The sequence below is a fragment of the Ptychodera flava genome, chromosome 20, assembly GCF_041260155.1.
Source record: "Ptychodera flava strain L36383 chromosome 20, AS_Pfla_20210202, whole genome shotgun sequence".
Lineage (NCBI taxonomy): Eukaryota > Metazoa > Hemichordata > Enteropneusta > Ptychoderidae > Ptychodera > Ptychodera flava.
The window spans coordinates 25,074,154-25,097,625 of NC_091947.1; the positions used below are offsets into that span (position 1 = coordinate 25,074,154).

At 39.0% G+C, this 23,472-nt stretch overlaps 1 protein-coding gene across 2 annotated transcripts; it reads left to right on the plus strand.

Annotated features, from left to right (window-relative positions):
* Positions 1-8,816: 8,816 nt before the first annotated feature.
* Positions 8,817-13,008, plus strand: LOC139120397 (transcription factor LBX2-like). Of its 2 annotated transcripts, none has more exons than XM_070684784.1 (2): positions 8,817-9,850; positions 12,181-13,008. In XM_070684784.1, exons 1-2 carry the CDS (start codon positions 9,436-9,438, stop codon positions 12,552-12,554), a joined length of 789 nt encoding a protein of 262 aa, XP_070540885.1. In that variant the 5' UTR covers positions 8,817-9,435; the 3' UTR covers positions 12,555-13,008. The 2 variants fall into 2 exon arrangements, with proteins under 2 accessions (XP_070540885.1, XP_070540884.1); XM_070684783.1 differs by having other exon boundaries at positions 9,239-9,850; positions 12,178-13,008.
* The last annotated feature ends 10,464 nt before the right edge of the window (positions 13,009-23,472 follow it).

The window sequence follows — 23,472 nt, forward strand, 5'->3', positions numbered from 1 at the left end:
CAGTGGTTGGGGGGGAGGGTCAAGTTTTAGAATGTCGGACAAGGGGGAGGGTCACATTTTAGACAGGAGGATTGGGGGGAGGGTCACATTTTATGGTACAGGTGTTCGCGAAATTCCCCCGGCCCACCCCCCCCCTGTAATTACTGAAGGCTCCCTAACGCCAAAGTTTTATTGCACTGGAATATTAGTTCTTGTTTGTCTCAAGAGGGCGCTGGTTCAGACGGCTCGTATTTAAGGACAATACTAAGATCACTGGACACCATTCTTCATCATCAACCAAAAATAACTCCTTGAAGAATTACTTCGTACTTCTTCATGATTTTGGGATGTTTTTAATATTCACATCCAGTTGCATAAAAGATACGAAAATAAACGGTAACTGGTCCAGAGTATGTAATTCTAGAAAATGGCATCAGCGAACTGGAACTCGTGGGTCAAGTCACGTAGATCCGGGGAGTGACTTCACTCGCGAGAACAGCACTTCCAGCTCCTGAAATGCGAGGGATTGTTAGCAAGCCGAAGAGAACGATAGCCTATTATACACGCTATACGGTATTTCCAAACATATGATAACAGCAGCGTTGACGATTATCGCTTCTGACAATCGCAGCAAGGAACTCTGAAATATATCCGTGCAACTCCATCCGGGCCAGTGCCGACAATGACATGGTTAAATACTTTTTGAGATAGGGGTTAGGGGCCTGTAATGCGAACTGCGCAAGTCCAGGCCAAACAAGATCACTAACGAGCACTAACAAGACAATGTCGGCGACTGGCTTCGTCTGGAAGAATCGTGTCTAGCCACTCGCACGTTTATAGGCGATTCTCCGTCACAGCTGTCACGTGCACGAATTTAGTAAAAACAACGGAGACAGTCAAAGATCGACACGCTTGCATACTACTTTTGAGTCAAGAATGAGTCGAGTCGTGAAATCATAATCAACGGGCTCGCTTCTTGACCAATCTATTGTTGCACATCACAAACAGATACAAACAACAGCCTTGCGTAAATAGCGATCCGTGACACAGTACTTTGAAAGCTCCGTAATATTTTCTAACTTCAAATGATCAATAAATCAAAGCGATTGGTCAGGTCTTCGATCAAAACTTTTGACAAGAAGAGGTACATCTTCATATATTTTTTTCTCCCATGTGTTCAAACTGTCTCCACTAAACATCTACGTGTAAACCTATCCAACGCTTCTATTAACACTTCACCATGGCTGTTCAATCGATGATTTATTTAATTATTTTTCACGAGTGGTGTCCCTTTCACGTGGCAGACTTCAGGGCGTCGGATGATTATTTACGGACGTTGTTACTTTATGTTATCGCTATCTTACACTCATTACTATATTCCCCGCAACTATAGTTATAACGAAGCATCTAGAATTACAGAACAGCTGTTGCCGAGATATTGATACCGAAGCGATGGTTGTTAGGGGATCTTCACCGAAGGGGAACAAAGAAGAGATGCACATATATCCTTCAGGTACAGAAATGAGTCTTTGATAACGAAAAGGAGAGCGTTTTGTTAAACAATTACACGACGGGTCGCAAAAATAGTTTCATGTTGATAATAGTACACATTTAATATCCATCCATCCATCCATCCATCTCTCTCTCTCTCTCTCTCTCTCTCTCTCTCTCTCTCTCTCTCTCTCTCTCTCTCTCTGAGTCATTTTTTTATTTTCACAGTTTCAATGACACAGGATGTTCTTATTCTCATCTTATTCCTTATTCCCATTTAAAACTTGGCATCTTTTTCGCATTGTGATATGAAATAGTTGCGGGTCAGTAATGGTACTATGTGTTTGTTTGAGTAGTTCGCGTCGTCTTACAAAGATTCGATAAAAATGATGAATGAGTTGAAATCTCGAAGTGTGCCAAGCCTGTTATGCTACGCTCGAGCGCCGCAAGGAATTGATCTCTAGGGTACAACATCACAGTACACTGATCAACAGAACGATTAGGGATGTGGTTCATTTGAAACCTTGGTCGTCTTACTACTGTGAATGCAACAAAAATAATTAAATATCATTAATATAGCTTGTCAACCACAATTGGTCAGGTTCATTGTTTAGCCAGATGACGATATTTCAGCAGGTATTAAGCGAAGAAATCATGGTTGTCTTATTAATGTAATTGCGACAGAAATGGTAAATATCATTAAATTATTACCACTCCTATCTTTAAAATTAAGGTACCAGAGACACACATGAAATTTGGACTCAGTGAACTTCAATAACCTAAACTTGATAATTTATGAAGTTAACTGGAGTGATTTTAGAAACTTCTCAAATAAGCTTGAGTAACATAAACTCACATTAATTTCGCACATGAACACATTTTCCGTCTTAACTTATGACAGTACATTAGGTTTTTCCCGCTTATATATTGATATATACGACAACTCCGACTTTATGTGTCCTTGAACGTTCTTGTTAGTCAATGTTTGATGATTTTTTTCTGAAATCAATATCCATAATTATTTGTCTTTCAACTCAATGTTATGAAGCAAGTGTAAGACAACGACTACGAGAATTGTATGATATTAGAAATATATTTCTTATGGCACTTAACAACTTCAATCGCTCCTACAGGTTGACGATGATTCAAGTGCTTCATCAAAACATTGACTACTTTTGAGCTCTGTGATATAGTAAAACCCTCAATGGCTACATTAAGACCAAACACATTGCTCGAAAGAATGCCATAACGTCACATCCTGTTTTGCTTGTTTGTTTGTTTGTTGTTTGCTCTGATATAGAAGTGATTCACCTCGTAGGACAAGAACCGCTCGCGAACCCAGCCCATGGGCATTTAGTAACGGGGGACGATAGACAAATAAACCCAGGATCGGAAACGCATGGCCCGGAAAATTGAACCATTTCCAACCGCAGTTTGATCGATACCAGGTCTTGTCAACTGCTTCCGTTGCTATCACCACCATTGCATGCGCAAGTCGTTTCTACAGCATCCCCTGAATTACAAGACTACACAGAGACGAAAGCAGGGCATAAAAGTTTATGTTCGGAAAGTTTCGACAAGAGATTGTAAGCAGCTAATTGCCTGGTAGATGACATTTGATCTTTGCAGTTACTCGTCGATATTAGGGAGCGTTCGGTTATTATGGCCGGGGGTGGGCCGGCAAAATCCAGGGGGGGTCACCTCAAGTTTGAAAACTGCAAGGGGGGGGTCATGTAGTTTTCAAACAGCTCAGGGGGGGGGGGGGTCACTTAATTTTCATAAGTATCCGTCCCGTCAAAAAGCAGTTTCAGTGTTCAGAAATATTCTGGGAGATAAAAATGATTCGTTGCATGATTTCATTCTCTGAAGCTATTCACCTGTAAATCTGAACAAAAGTATAATTATCTGTCACATGAACATCTTGACTTGGCAACTCTGAGGCTTGTCTTATTGTAAATCGAGCTCACTGAGGGCAATGAACAATTCCTATTACTTACATATTAGAGATATAGCAACTTTTGTCAGGGAAATTATTGAACCTGTACTGAAACTACTAGTACCATGAAAAGTTAAATAATACTTTTAGGTGAAATTCCAATATCATAATTGTTGTCCACATCTAAACTTTTAAATACCCTATTTGAATCAAGTACATTTGTATCAATTATCAAACACCTATAAAAGCACAAATTAATTTAGTTTAGCATTGTAAAAAAATTATTCTTAGTTTTCTCATAGACTCCAGTGTACTATAGTGAATCAGCATTTCGGTGAAATTCCAAAATCCAATTTCTTGCACATATATCAACCTTTAACATCCTAGGCTAACTAAGTACTTTAAAATGAATTATCAAATGTCTATAAATACACAGATTTTGATAGTTTTGTATTGGAAAAAAATATTCATATTTTCCTCATAGACTCCCATGTACAGTGAATCTACATTTTGGTATAATTCCAAAATCCAATTTCTGGCGAACACATCCATTTGTTACCACCCTAATCTAATCAAGTACATTGATATCAATAATCGAGAGTACATAAATACATGGGTTTACCTATTTTTGTATTGGAAAAAAGTTATTCATACTTTCCTCATAGACTTCCATGTATAGTGGATGAACATTTTCAGTGAAATTCCATAATCAGATTTCTTGTACACATAATATGCACCTTTAACCATCATATTCTAATCAAGTACAATTATGTTAATTATTGAACGTCTGTATATGCACAAGTATACCAAGTTTTTCATCGGAAAAAAAATTATTCACAATTTTATCATTGACTCCCATGTATACTGGATGAACATTTTTGGTGAAATTCTAAGGTCAAACTTTTTGTCCACATGCCAGTTGTAAAAACCCTATTTCATTTAACTACATTTATGTAAATTATCAAATATCTAAAAATGCATAGATATAGTTTTGCAATGAGAAAATATTATACATAGATTCCTCATACATGTATGAGAAAATATATGTATACCATGTATAGTGAATCAACATTATCAACAGCTGATTTTTAATTAAATCCAAATATCAAAATATGTACACACAAGCTGGCGCAAAAATATTGCGATCCACCAGTAATTTCTGTCCAACCTCTTTGAGGGGTAATTTCCAAATTATAGCAAGTCAGAATGGGAAATCTGAGCATTAACACCTTTTGAGTTTGTAAGGAAGGTCATTTGAAAAAATCTAAGCTCTTTTTTGGGGGGATTCTATCGCTCCATACGCCTGAGGTGTTTGTGTGTGCAGCTAATTTACTCAAGCAATGTGGGGGGGGGGGAGGGGTCATGAAATTTTTGTCATCTTGAAAGGGGGGTCATCAATTTTTTTGTACAATGGGTAGGGGGGTTCACCTATTTTGACTGATGCGCAGGAAGAATTTGCCGGCCCACCCCCACCCCCGCCATAATAACTGAACGCTCCCTTAGGATGCATTAGGACTCATATAATCGCGGTCCCTCTTGTGGAGGGACCGTGATATAATAATGAAAGAAAGTTTATAGCTCAATATACAGTAACATTTGACGTGTTTTCGTTATTTTTGTTCCGTCCATTAAAAGCGGTTTCTTGTTCTGTTCTTCAACTCACGGTGCATGCCGAGCGTTCAACTTTTAAACAAAATCTTTACTTATGCAGTATCCAATGTTCCTGTTGACAACTGAATGTTAGGCTAGACTTCGTTTATCAACATTGCATATTCGGTAGTAGTACCAAAAGAAACATAGTATTTCATCAGACTACAGTGGGAAGAATAACGAAATGTACGTTTCCTAGCACTGAAATGATGAAGATATATATATATATATATATATATATATATATATATATATATATATATATATATATATATATATATATATATATATATATATATATATATATATATATATATATATATATATATATATATATATATATATATATATATATATATATATATATATATATATATATATATATAACACGATCGGAACTAATTTGGGAAATTTGAATATTTTAATTGTTCAAATTTCTCAAAAGGGTTAGGTGCCCTGTAGCTGAAAATTGCAGTACTCATAAACAAGTATATTGCAAAAGAAAGAAAGGCAAATGACATAATGGCATTCTTGCATCTATCGTCCCCCGTGTATGTATGTATATATATATATATATATATATATATATATATATATATATATATATATATATATATATATATAATATGAATTAACTCAAGCGAAATCAGAATTTATATTTACTGAATAAGGATGTTCTTAATGCAGCCACAACGATACCTTAGCCAATGTCATTGTAAGGAAATGATGGATTGGCTAAGCTTTGAACTAGCGAACCATTGAATCTAACTAAATTAGCTAAAAGTGGCATGTTTATAGTTAAAAAAAAAGACATGTTATACAGTACCTCAACGAAATAAAATTAGTATTTCTTGCATAAGAAGATCTATTTACAGGAATTCCTCGTGACTTTTGTCCGAATTCTTTCCATAAATAACAAATGCTAACATTTTTGGTTATAGTTTGTGGTTTTCGTTTGCTTTTTTAGCTCTCTTAAACTCCATAGCGAATCAACTTGGAGATGAAATTGCAACAGCGCAACAATGTAACGAGTGTCATGGCGGGAAAATGTGATACCTGAAACACCAAACGATCCGTCTCGAGCTGAGGAATCTGCCTATTCCCATTGCAATTAGAGAAGCGTATTGGCGCCAGATTATTCTACAGAAGATATCGTCGACTCATGTTCTGTCGAACATTTTATTCTCGTCCCCTTCTATTTACGATACCTAAACTGCGTCGAGAAAAGCCACTGTTTAGTAACTGCCAATAATTACATTCAAATATTTTGTTACTTTGTCGTTGGTCTTTTTAAAGCTATTTCAGCACAGAGGCCTTCGATCAAAAAGTATAAAAGCGACGAAACGGAACTAAGACGGACTCAGGCTGTAAGGTGTTTTTGTATTTTTAAATTTTTGTTCAAATATGATATACAACATTTACTTGTGTATTTTGTGAACCTTTTTTCATATCCAAAGTTAAATTTAAGAATATCTTATTTAAGAATGGCCCTGTTATGTAGGCGTATGATCAAAAGAAAACCAAACAGACTAACCAGTGAAAACAGGGCTTTCCCTTTGTTTACTGATCATTTCATAATAGAGGACATTATAGCAGTTGGTTATGTATCGTCTTTCCAAACTTTACCCATTTGCTAAATTTTCGCATTAAGCACAGGTACATGTAGGTATGCAGTCTTAAAGGAAAGGATATGCTTCGACACCTTTCACACCTATTCACAACAGGTATCTCCGCTGATCAAATGTTCTTTGATCAGTCCTGATCCTTTCAGTCCAGACAACGCCGCAAAGTTCTGCATTGTTACAGCAATTCACATACCAAACGAGGCGTGTCAAGAAGAGATCTGGACACATCACATGAATTTGTCAAATAGACAGATCCTATCTTTGCTGTACTGATTCAAAAATCTACGAGGCCTGAAACAGCTTTCAGGGTAGGTTTAATGACCGAAAGGAAAAAATATACAGGCCAAATCCCAGTTAACAGTCGTTTTGTAGAGCGAATGACTTTTTACAAATTAACGTTAAGATTTGCTGTAAGATAGGCAGATTGAATCATTTTATTAATTCTTTCATTTCCCAACTCCCATACATGAATGATTTGATTCACTTAGTATTGCAATTTTATCTGTGTAATTCTTTTTTTAACATAGAGTCCTGATGAAAAGTGCTTTTCTGTTACTCTACTGGTATCGCTTCTGAGGATGATTTACAAATGGGAAAAAAATACTAACATTTTTTCCTTTCTCGTCTCCACAATTTGGCGAGTGATGCGATTCTATCCCATCCCCCTATTCTTCTTATTTTTAATTTCCTAACCTCCTTAGCTGGGTACTTCGGAGTATAAAGGGGAGGTAGTACGACGTATCAGTTTATCAATTTTAGTGATATGTTATCGCGAATCATGTAGATTGATTATGTTGGCCGTACGTTTTGGAATACTACGGAAAAATATAAATCTTATGATTAGAAGGGGGAATTATTATAAAGCTCTGTTGTAACAAGGACTTGGTCTATTTAAATGCGCCAGATACAAAAGTGACAACGATCAAATCTTACATATTATGCAACTCCGTCGATGAAAGAAGATGGCACAGTATGAAAAAGTAAACAACAACAAACAATATCTGGGAATACAAAGATTGCCGGATCGATATTAAGTATGTCTCTCCGGTGTCTGATTGCTCCAAAATGCTGTATAGCGGTGATGCTGTACTGAACAAAGATTTTGCCCCACACAAATTACTGAAAACGCGATTTTACCTTTTCAAAGGGCAAGGGGACGATTTTTATCACTTTATATTGTATTCCCATTGTTATAAAAAGCACGTATATTTTTCCTTTTCCGAGTGTTCTTCGTAAATTGTGTCGAAATACCAATGGTAGGCCTCGGAAAAATTCCGTATTTTAACAAATATTCAATGTCACCGATGACAGACTACAATCCGCACTTAAATTCGTTGTCAACAATCATAGTAACAACGGACATGATTTCTCACATGCAATGTCTGTTGACAAGTTTATAGTCAGGCACTTCGAAATTGGTGGAGGTGGGTAGAACAAAAAAGATTATGATACGAGAAGGAAATAAAATCATGGAAATCCATCAATACGCTTTCGAAGTGTATTAACGCTGAGTTTTTAAACCTTATAGGTTAAACAGTGAAGACTGGCACGGAAAGACATATCGTTATCCACTAGCGTACAAGCATTCACGAGACGTGCTCGGTAAATCAAATAATAACGTTCGCCTTTGAGTGTAATACTCGCAGGCCAGTGGAACCGAGCTCAGCCAAACAAGATTGAATTATGCTTTACACTTATGTATCACGCCAATATATATTGGGGTGATACACACCCATTTCTCAATTCACAAGTAGGCCTAGGTATGAAACGTCGACGATAATATGAATTCGACTTATTCCGATATCTGTCTGCTAAAGACAAACTAGATCTCAGCTGGAATATTTGAATGAAGTGAACTACTCACGATTTACAGCTGACTTGTAAACACTTTCCTGGGAGATGTTACGTCCATCAAACTCAGCTGTTGTGGGCAGAGTGATATTTTCTGCTGGTAACAGGAAATCTGGAAACCATTTTCCTCCCAGGCGTATATCGTTACCAAACAATTTTCCCTCCGTCTATACCCCGGTTCCAACGCTTTAACAGTTTCGTCTCTGGCAATCATTTTAAAGTTGACTCGGGTTGGCCCCGAAGTCGTAACCTCGCGCTGCAAAGCAGGCTGGGTTGAAAATGCTGAAGAGTCCTGTGCAGGGCCACGAATCTATCAATCAAACCGCTACACGCCGGATGAGCGATTGATGAGTGATATAACAGACCTGTGTGCGTGGAGCGGATTTTTGTTTTACGACTGACACAACGTCCGTTCGAAGGGCAAGTTTGAAGTCAAGTGTAATCCGAGATAGGGAGATTAACCAGCGTTGGGTTAGAGTCGACGAAATCGGTTTGGTTTAAATCAACCATCAATGACACGGACCAGTGGGTTGTTTGTTCGGCGATCGGCGAAGAGAGAACCGCCCAGCCGTGCTAATTAATTTCGTCACGTACATGGCCGGCCGTCATTGGCCCAAGCCGGTATCGACAGCTTTCAGTTACGTCCCACAGACCAATCATCGCGGGCGTCTGCTGACGTAGTAGGTGTGGCGTTCTTGATGTGTAGACGTTGCTTCCTCTTTCACTTGAAAACACAACAACTCTCTCGGCTGTTCATAAAATGATACCCCACTCAGGAGAACGTGAATCATGTTACTGTCTGGAGAGGAAGTGTTGTTAACGGCTTGAGCACTTCACATCTATATATTTATACACACATAAGGTTCAATACTCTTGTAGGAGCCTTTTCTTCCAACTATCCTTATGTTGACAGAAATGCCGGAAAACAAAGGGAGAAAACGCGCTCTGTCATCGGAGCAGATTGTCTTGGACTCCGTCGAACACTTGTCGAAAGTCCGTCTTCCACCACCTGCGGTAGTGACCAAACCACTGACTCCGTTTTCAATACAGGACATTCTCAAGTCTAAACCGAGCAACCAGCGTCATCAGCATTACTTTCATCATCGCAGTCCGTTCAGGGCAGAAAAAGGTCCCCTGCCCTCGACATCTGACAGTGTGGCTCGTTTGTCAAATCGGACTGTTTCAGGGGAAGAAGGAGCCACTGTCGGGGGTGCAAACCTCCCGAACACCAATCCCCACAACCCCATCAATGCGCTGGAAGAATTAACCCAGGAAACTTTCAAAGGATTGGAGGAGAACATCATCAAGACAGCAGAAGGTAAAGGGCAGTCTCATATCTGAACTTGGAGGAAAGCAAAACAAAAGCTTTTCTAAAAACAGCCGAATTTACCACATCTAAGAGCCTTATATAAGCAGCTGCTTATAGTTATGTGAAAGCGATAATCTAAGGGCATTTCTGTTTACACAATAATAACTATCGGTCGACCCTGCCCAATTAGCATGGATATGGTGGAAATGGCGTGGCTAATTGATTGTATACATGCATTGCTAAACAGCGTTTGTTTCTAGAACGAGTCATCTGTACCCCGATGGCAATCAAGGTTGTCCCTTAGAAGGGATTGTTAGTACGGCGCTCGAACAATGATGTACGATCATGGTTGTCACTTAATATGTTTGCCAACGATTTCTGCGTACAAAATATGATTCGAGGCGATTTGAATCGAGGAAAACGTTTCAAGTCATAGGAGACATCTTTCAATCAGAATGCAGGGATATTCGGTCAAGCTATGGACGAACTCGGAAGGGCGAAGATAGCAAACGATCGAATGGAAACTTAATCGTGTGAGAATTCCTCACTCGTATCCTCCGTGTCAAAATACGACATAAAATTTTGAGCGCCATGTCATGTGCATGTACAACTGATTTGTGTCAGGGCAGTAAAAGTTTTACCCACACCACACCGAGCGGCACAGATGAAGCAATCTCCCCTGAGCTCCGAGTCCGTCGATTCAGTCCCGGTGCGCTGACAGCTTGCTAAATACGTATACTTAAATGCGCGACACGGAAGATGAGTTTATTCAGGCGGGCAGTGGCGGTCGAGTGTCAGGCAAACAAAATAACAACCATCGGTGTCACGAGTAATACGGAAACCAAAATAAAACATCGCTATCGGCTCTTCATGCATTGATTACCGCAACAGCCGACGAATTCGCATCTTTCGGACTCCGAAAAAAAACTCGTCACGTTTTAGAAACAGATGTCAACCCCGTCGAGATCACTTTCCAGTTTTTACCTCTGATCGGTTCCTTATCTGACAGACACCTTTCCTTCGGTATAAGATGTTGTAATTAATAGGCATTTCAATTCGATACAAAGTCACATGCACAAACCGAGCCGTTCTCGTCTTTCAAAAAAACCCACGGCCCTTTTCCTTTAGACGAGTCCATACCACCCAAGTGAACGACTCAGAATCCATCTCTTTGTAGGAGACTTGCACCGAGAGTTGTCAGAAATAAGTAAATATCTCTCAGCCTTACTCCGTTGCGTGAGTTTTTAGAAATAACGGTCTACTCACAGCCACTCTATATATATGTAGTTGAGTTTTTACGGTACGATAAATCGTCAACAAGTGACATCACCCATAAATACATTTAAAATCATCACCCGGCAATTCGATCACAGTTCTGGCAATTCTCATTTTACCGAATTCACCGGGGGGGGGGGACCAATTATCACTACAGGAAATGCCTTATTTGCATTGCGAATATTCTTTTTAAAAATCGCTCTGAAGGTATTTCATCTTTATCTACTATTCAGATGGAACACCACAACAGGTTAGTGCATGTGTCTTACGGGACAGTGTGACTTAAACGTGCGTACAAAACACTTTCTCTGAAGAGTTCATCAAAGCGCCCCAGATGTATCGGTTTAGTCCGTGACGTCAGAAACCCCGATGAATTAATATATATGGCCGAGACATTTTCGAAGGTTTCGGCATGGTAAAGAAATACCAAAGACTATAGCATATAAATATTTTCTGTTCCTTTAATTACTGAACATAATGTGTATGTATAATCCCTACATCCGAAGCAATGGACATCAATTAGGAAGCTGGGACGGAAGTACAGTCGTAGTGAGTCGAGGATGACCTAAGCCACAGTGATCTTCGACAACTCATTTACTGCAGCCGCTGTTGATTATGATTCAAACTCTAATTCTGGTTTATTTGCCCTTTCCATCGTAACGATGTTTTAACTCATCTACCGTATCAATGTATTTCCGTCCTAGCGTCAGCAGTGAATTGAAAGCGATTTATGTGTATGATACATTCTTTTCAAATAAGCTGTGGAGAGAGAGAGAGAGAGAGAGAGAGAGAGAGAGAGAGAGAGAGAGAGAGAGAGAGAGAGAGAGAGAGAGGCTCTTTTAAACGCGGGTGGAATATAATAGGAAATGTCCGAAAAAGACATTGTAGTCATTTCTGAATCAGGGCTTTAGCCTTTCTCCTCTATTTTATCTACTGGTCAAACGGTCCAAATTTACCGTATAAAATGATATCAATGTTAAAAATTTAGTGTTGCACAGGGCCGGAGCCATACACTTCAAAGTTCGGTGCTACATAACAGATCCGATATGTTTGCCCCTCAGCAGCAGCGAACGACGGGAAGAGAAGCCATCTCGGTTTATTCAGCCACCGGCAACCTCCCAGAAGAAAGAGAAAGTCACGAACAGCCTTCTCCAACCACCAGCTCTTCGAACTTGAAAGACGCTTTCTGTATCAGAAATACCTCTCCCCCGGGGACAGGGACGAGATCGCCTCCAGTCTTGGCCTGACGAGCTCTCAAGTCATAACCTGGTTCCAGAACAGGAGGGCTAAACTTAAACGAGACATGGAGGAGATGAAAAACGACATCACAGCGGCCGAGCAACTCACTTGTCCGAAATCGCTGGCGGACATACCGGAGAGCGAGCTGAGCTCGAAACGAACCGAGTCGACAGACACATCCGGTGAAGAGAGCCTTTAGTTCATGTGTGTTAGGGTGTACATAAATTGGATGCGCGTTTGGACTGATTCCATGCTGCTAACGTTTTATAGCAGTGAAAGCAAAGCGAGAACAGGCCAGGAGTTAGAGAAGCCCGATGACGGCACTCGTTCGGGAAAAATGTTGACATTGAAGATTATGAATTAGAAATAAAAGAAGCATTGCAATTTTGAGATGGTGAACAACTTACCTTGTTCTGGATTCAGTGAACGGCGATGTTTCCACATTCTGAATTCGCTCACTCCAATAATTATATTTTTGCGAGAGCAAATTTTCAAAGATGCATCTCCGACGAGTTATTTTGAGAATCACTTTCATAATGTTAGAAGCAGCAACTGTATATAAACTTGTTGGAAATATGGAACAATTTTCACTGCTGCATAGAAAATAAAAAGTTAGAAGTTTGATAATGTGAATTAAAAGATTGACACTTAAATTGGTTTACGTATTACTTCGTTCATTTATCACACGCAGATGTGCTTATATATATATATATATATATATATATATATATATATATATATATATATATATATATATATATATATATATTAATCTATTTTAACAATTTTTTGTTCACTTTGAGATTAAACTTCAAGGCGTACATGTCGTCAGTATATACTGCAGTCTATCCATCTGTAACGTTGCCGGTTCGGCAAACCTTTGATCTGTATACCAAAGCCAAAGGATCCAACCAGCGTTTCAGAGATGAAACTCAATCTATCGCAACTTTCGTTTAGAGATCAAAATAGATGCACGCATGAGGTTTTTGCCGGAAGCTGACAGGACGAGGGTCTGTATTTAGTTCGGTGTTGCTGGTTTCAAGAGTGAAATTAACCAGGGCATTTAATCCACGTCGAAGTTATGGCTTATTCCAAAACAAAATCAAATATGGAGGATAGATCCCATATATTTATCATCATTGAAAGATAGTGGCAACGAAAAATCAATGGTCCCCCGTTGGATTTACAAACACTAAGTGCAACATCGCTTTAATGTGAGGCATATTTCTTCTCTAAGGCTCAAATGAAACGCCGAATCACAAACCGGGGAATCTAATGATCACCAAAATTCCGCCATTGTCAGCCAAAGAAAAAAACTGACGGACAGTCTTCCGATTTTCAAAGTTCTGTTCCCCTTAGATATTTTAAGCTTCAGTCTAACCAGACTGAGTGGATCAACCTGTCGGGTTAACACTTGGTTCGTGGTTTAACAAAAAATTAAATGTTGAAAATTGGAGGCAACTTCTAAAATCGTAAATGCAAAAAAGTGTTAAAAGTTAACATAGTTTAAGATATCGTATTCGTTCACTGTAATTACCGCGATCTGGAAGCATATGTCTCGGAAACACATTATAGCAATGTCAAGTCATTCGAAGAGTATCGGGTTGTTAATATTGAAGCATTGTGTGAATAGAACGAATTTCGGATTCTGTGGTACTATGAGTTTTTTTTCACGCGTCTGCAGTCTTTCCAATACTTAGTTTTCTAAACGACCCGTCAACCTCAAAAATTTTGATCTAACCCAGTCATATGGGACATGTATAGAAGATGGAGAGCGCATTGAGTTGGTGCACCCATGAGTACTGCAAGGGGTCAAACAGGGCCGAGAACAGACCTCATCGTATCATGACTCGATGACAGAATTTCGAGCATTCGTAACTAGCTGCATGCCGACGAAAGGACATGGTCCACAAGACGACATTTTTTGAGATGGCCGCCACTTCGCATCGACGGACAGGCGTACCATATCCCAACACTTGAAAACCTCGGTTCCATCAGCCATACTTTGACAATTCCTGATGTTTCATGACACATGTCATGCAGTATTGTTTTACTGGGCTTGATTTATGACTCGTTCCAGTTGATCTTAAGGATGTTCAGGACATATTTCCCTGACAGACTATCCGGTTCTGTGATTAATAAGCATATTAGTTTGACTCAATCTCCTAAATTGCTATAACGTGACAAATGCAAGGTCGCGACGGTCCTTATTCAAATGAAAACTGCAGGCGGGGTTCCTAGTGCCTAAAACCCTTCTTTGCACTGGTGTTTCCACAGCCGGCAGGGCTTGTTTGTCTGTGATTTGAGGGAACTTCTGTGAGGTTGAACCGCTTGTCACAGAGCTTTCGGTGAATGCCAATCTATACCATGTGAATGACCCTACAGTTTACCGTTCTTATATGAAATTGAAACGAATCCATTCTAGCACGTAAAAATATTCCTCATGTACTAAACATTAAGCCGAGTACGTGAAGAGGGCCACGTTTCTCAGCGTACAGATGCATATGTGATGTTTTGCTAAGCTCATTTCAGATACGTTTTATTCTGTTCACAAAATGCTGAATTTATTTTTGTTCAAGATCTGCACACGTACGAAGTTCGTGCTGAAACTATGTGCTCAATCTTTCGTGGAAATTTACGTGTAAATCCTTGCGTGCAAGTCCAAATTTAGGCGATGTAAATCTTTTACATCCTGAAGTCGCCTGTTGAATAACGTCAGACCTTAAAAGATCCAAATATTTGAATTCAAAACAAGTGCTTTTTCCATCTTTTGTAAACTGTGGACGGCCATCTGGCCGGGACAGAGGCGCATCACTTACAGCGAAAATAACATTCTTTTAAGTATTTGCGTTAATTTTGTTCTCGGAAACATTTACCGTGTTCTACTTCTTATCCCTGAAGTGTGATGAAATACAGAGTATTTGCCTTGCAAACACATGATCGCATTGTGTACGACCATGATGTAAAATAGTACTGTCAACGAATGAATTACAGTCGCCACAACAATTAAGAAGTCGACAATGACATTAGACAAGACAATCACACAGGTTGTGCTTTAAGCAATTAGTAATTCGGGGGGGGGGGTCGATAAGAGTAAAACATAAAAATATTTGTAAAAAGTTAAAGCTAAGCTTTAAATTATTCTGCTCTCTACCGATTACTATCCTAAGCTGAATAAGACGTGTGCCTGGCATTACCATTGGTTATTTATTTGTCGGCTGTTTGTGTTTGTAATGTGATTTTTCTAACATTTGAACTGTCAGCTTTCAACAGTTGTCCAACTGCTAGGGGCACCTCAACTTCGCCACGACAAGTGTTTAACGGGACTGCGGGGGGACACTCAAACTGCTGACATACGCTCACGACACGTACATAAGATCAGATGATCACTTAAACGACGCGAGGTCAACCAGTGTACAAAACTTATTCTCAAGTGATATTTTAAGAGCGCACCATCTTGGATGATAATTGACTGTCTACAGCAATGTACATGTACTACTCGATCGTTCCATAACTGCGTTTATGTAAGAAGGGCGCAACCAGACTTTGACAATCATCTTTGCGACAGAGAGGCTGCATATGATATAGCGGATGACTGACGGGACTGGTGTCCACTGTAGCTCTATAAGTTGTAACTTTGGATATATTTTCCAATTTTTTCTGTGCAGTTAGTTTCTTGTTCTACTCTCAAAATCATGTCGCAAATGCCAACTTTCAACTTGTCAACGCCGCCCTGCATGCGTGTAATGTACAGCGTGACAACTGAATCTTGAGTACGGACACAAAATTTGATTTGTCCACAAGAAAATTACGATATTATCCACAATGAGTTAATTTCAACAAACATTGCGGGGAAGAATAACAAACATGCGCTTTTTCATAAATAAATACAATAAAAACTATCTCCAAAAATACGATTCAAATACCATTTTAAGTCATATTCACTTGTCCTGTTAAAGGCTTTAAAAGAGTTCAGGGAGTTTCATACGTTTGCCTGGAAACGTATGCAAATCACAAAAACGTACAAAACAAGTAAATGCAGATTATTTTCGAGGTTAGAAAGAAAGACTTATCAGAATCAACGCCAGGTTGAGAAACTTGACCAATTTCCAGCAGTCAGTACGCCTCAGCTTACATGTATACACAAAAACGCCAATGGTTTGGATTTTTTCAAGTGGCAGAGCCTCTGTACTTTTACCATGTGAAGAAATGCCTGAGAGTCGATAACGACTCCAAGCCTGAGAGTCGATAACGACTCCAAATAATGTTAACCCTGCATGATACGAATCTCAAATCGAAAATACCTCCTGATTTATATTGGGTTTGCTGTTGCTGGCGCAGCATTTTGATGATTACGTAGTAGATACTAGATATTGTGTCATCGCTTCTCTTATCTATTCTGTCTGAAAGGGGATATATGATTTTTGTATCTTCAGTCGATGACGCTTTCATCAGGTCGAACGATTCTTACCAAATTGATATCACTGACTTCTAAAGCGAAACAGAATGGACCGAAACATAGACTTTAAAAAGTCTATGACCGAACTTATTTCAAAGAACTGCAGCTTCGGCCTTTAAACGAGTGTTGTCGTTTTTCTCCCATTTGATACACGAATGAAATTTAAACATCTTTGGTTTCATCCATCATGACCGGTGATCAGCAGTCGACATCTATACACTCATGATTTTTACTCGTGGTTCCGATTTGAAATTCTCGACTTTGATTTGTCGCACTTGCGTCATTCAATTTGCAAACACTCCATAAATAAGGGTAGGAATTCCTCGTTGTGATGTCAGAGAAGTTCCCGTGAGGTGGCTCATGTTAAGAAAACATTGAACTAAGGGGGTAGCATGCACGCATATTGTCACAGTTTCTGTATTAAAGCAGTGCTAACAAGTCCGCCATTCCGAGTTGTCTATAAACAAGCTTGAGTATTCCCCTTTCTCTGTCGTCTTCACTGTCTGACAGCTGACCGTTCAAGGATAACTACCGTTATGATGGCCTCTTTAGGACGTCTTATTAATGGTGTACAGGGCATGCCGTGCAAAGTTGACGGAGTCGGGACGTGATGGGAGCCAAGCGAAAGGATAGACCGTGTCCACTATAGTGGATACGCCAGGATTGTTACTCATTAGCGCGATGTCAGCTCTCCAGTGACAATATCTCATTCGCATACGTACATGTGATAACAGTTCTTGACAAGACACCCAGCAGATGCACCGGCGACCTATGACCCCGCGGAGGCAGTCATTCCGTGAATCACACTTGTCATGTCCGAGGAGGTTGTAAATTTCTCTAAATCATTCCCTCTATTTATCGCTGTTTACTCCCGCCTTCTATGTTTCAACAAAGTGTGGTTTTAATTAGTAGCAAAGAAAACTTCCGCCTGGTAGTCTTTGCCGATCTTTTTTGACGTCTGTAAGTGAAACCACAACTGATTGCGTTGAAGTATCGCCAGCTCGATTTAAACTAGGGCAGAGGCGGGATCCTTCTCAACCATCCCAGGGCAAGCAATATGTGAGCTATTCATATTTCGCACAGCATGACTCGATCAACACACACAGCAGTTGCTCGGCCGACTGTAGAATCTGTCAGAAGCAATCAGGTTGAACCCCGCTGAAAAGGCTCCAATATCTCCCGTCTTGTCCATTTCGCTCCAAGGGTCTTTAGTACAAAAACCATGCGCGGAATGTGACGACGCGCCGAGGCCCAGCGTTTCCCTCCAAATATCTGCTCTTATGATATTCGCCCAAAATGGAAGTTATCGTTCTTATAAAAGTGTGTTTGACAGACCAGACTTGATTGACCTTTGACCTTGTAAGAAGTTCTCTCAGTATAAAATTTCCATCGCCCCAGCCCAGGTTCTTTCACTATCTGATTGCCTTATCAGTCCCGTTTTTTTTTTTAAATACGTTTTAGACTTCTAGTCCGATTCATTGATGTCCAATTTACCATTTTCCAAAGCAAAGTTGTAATTTATTTTACGCCCAGATAAATGGAAAGAAAAACTCCAAAAAGAGCAATAAGCTAGTGGTGAAATCGAAGAAAGCGACTCAATAATATTGTCGATAATGTTTCACCGAATTCCGTAAGCAGTGATAACAAAAGAGCGTCTTGCGCATGTCAAACATGTTCACTTAAAATGTAACGTTTATTCAGTAAAGGTATCCAAGTGGCCAGTCTTCTCAGCTTACACCACATTTTATATCATACAAATGGTCGCTTATAGCATCTTTGGCTGTCAGGGTAAACAGTGCAATTTTAATAGAAATATTGATCGTCATAATACTATCTTCAGCCTTGCCAATGAGAACAACACGTTTACTCCAAAATATTTCGGTGGTTAAGTTTGCGTACAGAAGTGAAAAAAATACAGCAAGCGAGTGAACAAAGTGCTACCGCATTTCTGCAGATAAGTTGTCGTGTTTCAATAAACAGCATATTTATTTTGATCAATAAGCCTGTAACATGTCACCGGCACATAACGACATGGAAGATGAAAATGCAACTTAAGATGAGAGCATTCCAGAATTGAAACAATCAAATTAAGGTAAGAGTGTAGATACACCATTTGTTGTCATCGATACTGAAATTTGAAAAAAAAAATGAAATAATAGGAGAAGTCCCGCGAAAAAAAATTGGTTCACTTTGCATGCATTAATTATTTCACATGACAGTAAACATGGTTGGTTATGCCAGTGGGGGTACGTGTGTATGGTATTACTGACGGAATTGGTAAAATTGATGTGTGCAGAGTGACTAACTAATATGTGTGTACATAGGTCTTGGTAATCTGACAGCATTAGGAGGAAAGGTTACTTCGCCCATTACATCCTACCACGTACTCCATTCTATGACCTGCAATGGCAGCAACTTGTCAGTTTCAAAGTGAAACGAGACAATTAGAACTGACCCGAGCATGGGAAAAAAAAGAGTCGACCGGGGAACCGCTCACATGTGGAAAGTTTGAGTCATTAGCGGGCTAGGGATAGTCTAAGTCGTTGAGTGGGTCTACACATCCCGCCCCTACAGGGTTTCCGGTTTAAGTTCGGCTACAGTCGTGCAAAAACGATACAGCCCACAAGACAGAGCCATCAGCTACTCACAGAAATGTGTTTAACAAATCTTTCACCCTTTTTCGTATTGCTGTTCTGAAATTTTATTCTTCATAACTCTGTTGGGTTTCTTTTCTTTGAACTCGATGATATTCACTCAGGTGCCTCCTTGTGATATATTTTTCTCATGAAAGATTTATATCAATCCAAAGAGTCGTTATTTCCTTACAAACAGTGTTGCTTATTATTCGTTTCCTAGCCGTGAATTCATTTACGGTTGACATAGTCATTTCTCTGGTGTACAAATACTTGGCATAATTTTTTTCATGCGTAATAATGTTTGAAAATAGAAGTAGCAAAAAAATTGTCGTTCACCGCCCAGAGGTTACCGATTAAATTGCCTGTCAAACTTGCACTTTCTTATTTTAATGGAAACGTACTAGGCCACAAACAAACAAGAAAACAGAGAAAAACATGACAAGAGAGAATTACCAATGTAAAATCTAACAATCAAAATAAAATCTATTTTTGGTTTGATCGGTATTCTCATAGACCCTCGAGGGACTATGGTATTATATGCTATTACAGTTGTCATGATTTGTCCATACGATGTATGATCAAAATCGCAAACTGGCATGGTTCAATATGCACAATTAATTTGCCATAATGTGTCCATACAATATGTTGTCAAGACTGCAAAGTTGGCATGGTTAACAATTCACTCATCATGGTGTGACCATACAATGTATGGTCAAGATATCAAACTTTGCCTCGTTCACTCTGCACAATTCATTTGCCATGATGTGTCCATATACGATATGTGGTCAGGATTGCAAACTGGCATGGTTCACTATGCACAACAAAGAGGGGCATTTAATAGAGTGTTAATATGTAAATTTACTTATCCTGACAAAGCAGATTTAAACATAGAGTGAAATTCAATTTTCATATTTATATCGATGCAAAATAAATGTTTGGAGTATAGAAACCCGTATCTACGACTATGAGGGCTCCAAGCCGGACATCTTACAAAGATGACAGATTTCCAGCTGGTAACATATGCTAAACGTCTATGATCCGCTTTCAACCGGCCCTCAGCTTCTCTTTATGGTATGATAAATCCCCACTTCAAGGAGAGGTCAAAGCCCATAAATAACAGATATAATGGCGCTAATTCGAAACATACTGCTGTCAATGAGTGGGCTGGCCAGATAAAATACATTTTCAAGATGTGTGTCGGGAAATGAAGCCAAGCTTCTAATAACTGATAGGGGAGTGTTCGGTTCCATGGGATGAGTATGCTACAGATTGCTTGATTTCCGCTATGCAGGCTGTACTACCCCTATGCTGGATGTGCGTCGGCGTGGTAGATGCATCTGAAACGTGCTTTTTGTCGTGTTAGACTGCATGTATGTTACCTTTGTTCAATGTATGGGTAAGGCAACGTGTGAAGACTGGAATACTGCCACGGAACAGGGCAGTCATGGATAGCAAACAAAACAAAAATAGCAGAAAGTCATGTCTCGACGGGTATTCGAACCGTTAATTGGCCTGTAACGAATGTTTGTTGTGTAGGAAATGAGGAAGACAGCGATAATTGGTGTCTATACCGGTACTGCAGTTCATGAATAACATTTCATTTAATAGTATGTTAGATCTAATAACATTCAATACATTTGCGTAGTTTACATTGTCTCCTACACAATTACAGTAGAAAATGGGCAAAGTATTGCAAAATTATACGTCCTTTTATGAAAGTTTTGAGAGATATTATCTTCTATGTATGATTAATAGATGAAGGTTACTAAGGAACATCTGTCTATGTATTCAAATAAATCGCTCATGACAGATCTGATAAATTAATGTTGTGTATCTTTCAAAAAAATCATGTGAAAGGGTGGTGTGAAGTATATTGTTGGAACGTACCTAATAAACACTGCTTTGTACCACATCTGTAAAACAAATGATCTCAGAAGGCCCCAGTGTTGGTAATTGCTGCGAGCTGTCAACGACATTTTCACATCATGACTTGTGTAAAGTGACAACTGACGGGCATCATTCGAGGAACAGGGTGTGCTCACTCAGTGCGAAACACCTGACATCATTTATTAGTATTTTGTTTCTGAGTTAACATCAGGACAGGGTAGGATAATGATATCTAATTCAATGCATAGATCTCTGCAGAAAGGACCGTAGACCGTTCGTTTAATGTCGATGTTGCACACGTGCACGCAGGCAAGTTTATCAATCAATTGGTGTGATGAAATAGAAGAGGTTACCTTTTGGTGGCAAGTAAAGCATTTTAACAAACGAATGACCATACAAAACGCAATAAAATATCATATTTTTTGTTTTGGCGTTGTTATTCAAAGATTTTGCTCCCTAAATTACTTTTCTCTGTCCACTGAAGATTAGGAGTAAGTCACCATCTTAGTTTTTTTTAAAACTTGAAAGTTTGATTTTCCGTGCAGGGTTTACACGGGGATGGCGACCATTTTGAATTTCAAATATCAGTAAATTTCAGGTATTGTTTCAGCTGGCACAGAGCTCTGCTTCGTGACTAATGATTTTGTTCTAAATTTTGAAAGAGAGGGTGAAAGTTTTCTAAAGGAAAGTTCAAGCAAAAGTTTAAGTTTTGAAGATTACTACTTCCAAAAGTTAATATGGACAAGAAAAACACAAACAAAAATATAGAACAAACCCCTGCCATAATGACTACTTATGAATTCGTTTAGCTACCAGATTTTCAATTTATACAAAGATGGGCCTGTCTTTTTACAGTACTAGAGTCAATTGGCATGATCTCTAGGGTAAGTTTCTTTCAAAACTTCTATAATAGTTATACATTTTTGGCTACCACTTTAGGGGGCTCATTTTGAAATTCATGTTGTAAATAAGGTTTCAATCGGCTAAGTTTTGTGAAAATCGAGAATTTTATTTTTCCCATTTGAGGTAACACAGGGATAGCGGCCATTTTGAATTTCAAATATCGGTAAATATTGGGCAATTTGTTTCTCTATTACCAAAACTTGCACAGTGACCCCGGATTTGTATTCTTGATTTTGAAAGAGAATGGTAGAAAGTTTGCTTGAGGAAAGTTTGAGCAAAAATTTAATTCTTTCACACTCGAGAACATATGAGAGGATATAGCTATATGTTATCAGTTTCACTGTTTGACTCGTGTGCAACTTTCACATATTTTCACGGTTTCGTTGAAATCGTGTATGCATCGAAATAAAACAAAAATATTTCTGTGATAATTATTGACACGCTCAAGTTATACATCTCAGTTTCGCCGAGCTTAGGATACTTTGGTATATCACAGTCCCTCTGAGGTGATTCCGGGACAGTATTCGCGCTGCTGTGAATAATTGAGCATCCTAGTTTTGTAGTTAAATTTTCAATTTCGTTCATTGTCCATAATTATGCCGGGACAAATCAACTTCTAAGATTTTCTTATCCATTTTCTTTTGGTGAAGATTTGGCTATTCCAGTCGTTTGATATCAATTACATCTATCCTGCATGCTACGTACAGATTTCTCACGGTGGAGTTGTGAGCGTCGAGCACGTGCCAGCATGCATGCGATTCCTTCAAGTTGTTGTAGCGAATACCCTCTTGAATCTGACATTGCAATTTACATTATAATTGTGCTTATTTTAAGTTTGTGATTTTTTTGATGATGAATAGAACGCATTAAAAAAATCAATGTGTGGTTCCGATTACATGCTTTTCAAAAATGGTAGGTAGGGTGGGATTTTATATTATTTTGCCAATTTTTATTTTGCCAATTTTTTTCATTTCATTCTTCGGCCTTGCAGTCGTTCAAAATAATGCTAGCGAATGGTTCTTGGTAGTACATAGCCATAACTCGCTTCGGATTGGATTGTGCTTTTAAAACATAACGCAAGACTGCTGTATATGTAATTGTGTTTGAATGCTTACAAAACTGCTCTGACCTATCGCAATTCTTCAACTGGAAACTGAAACTGTTTATCATTGCCGGCAGTACAGGTTTCAGTCGATGAACTCACCATTCACTCATGTCACTTTAATAACATA

Coding starts and splice junctions, on each gene's coding strand:
- LOC139120397 (XM_070684783.1), top strand. CDS start 9,436: ATGTTGACAGAAATGCCGGAAAACAAAGGGAGAAAACGCGCTCTGTCA. Junction 9,851..12,177: donor CATCATCAAGACAGCAGAAG/GTAAAGGGCAGT, acceptor TTTGCCCCTCAG/CAGCAGCGAACGACGGGAAG.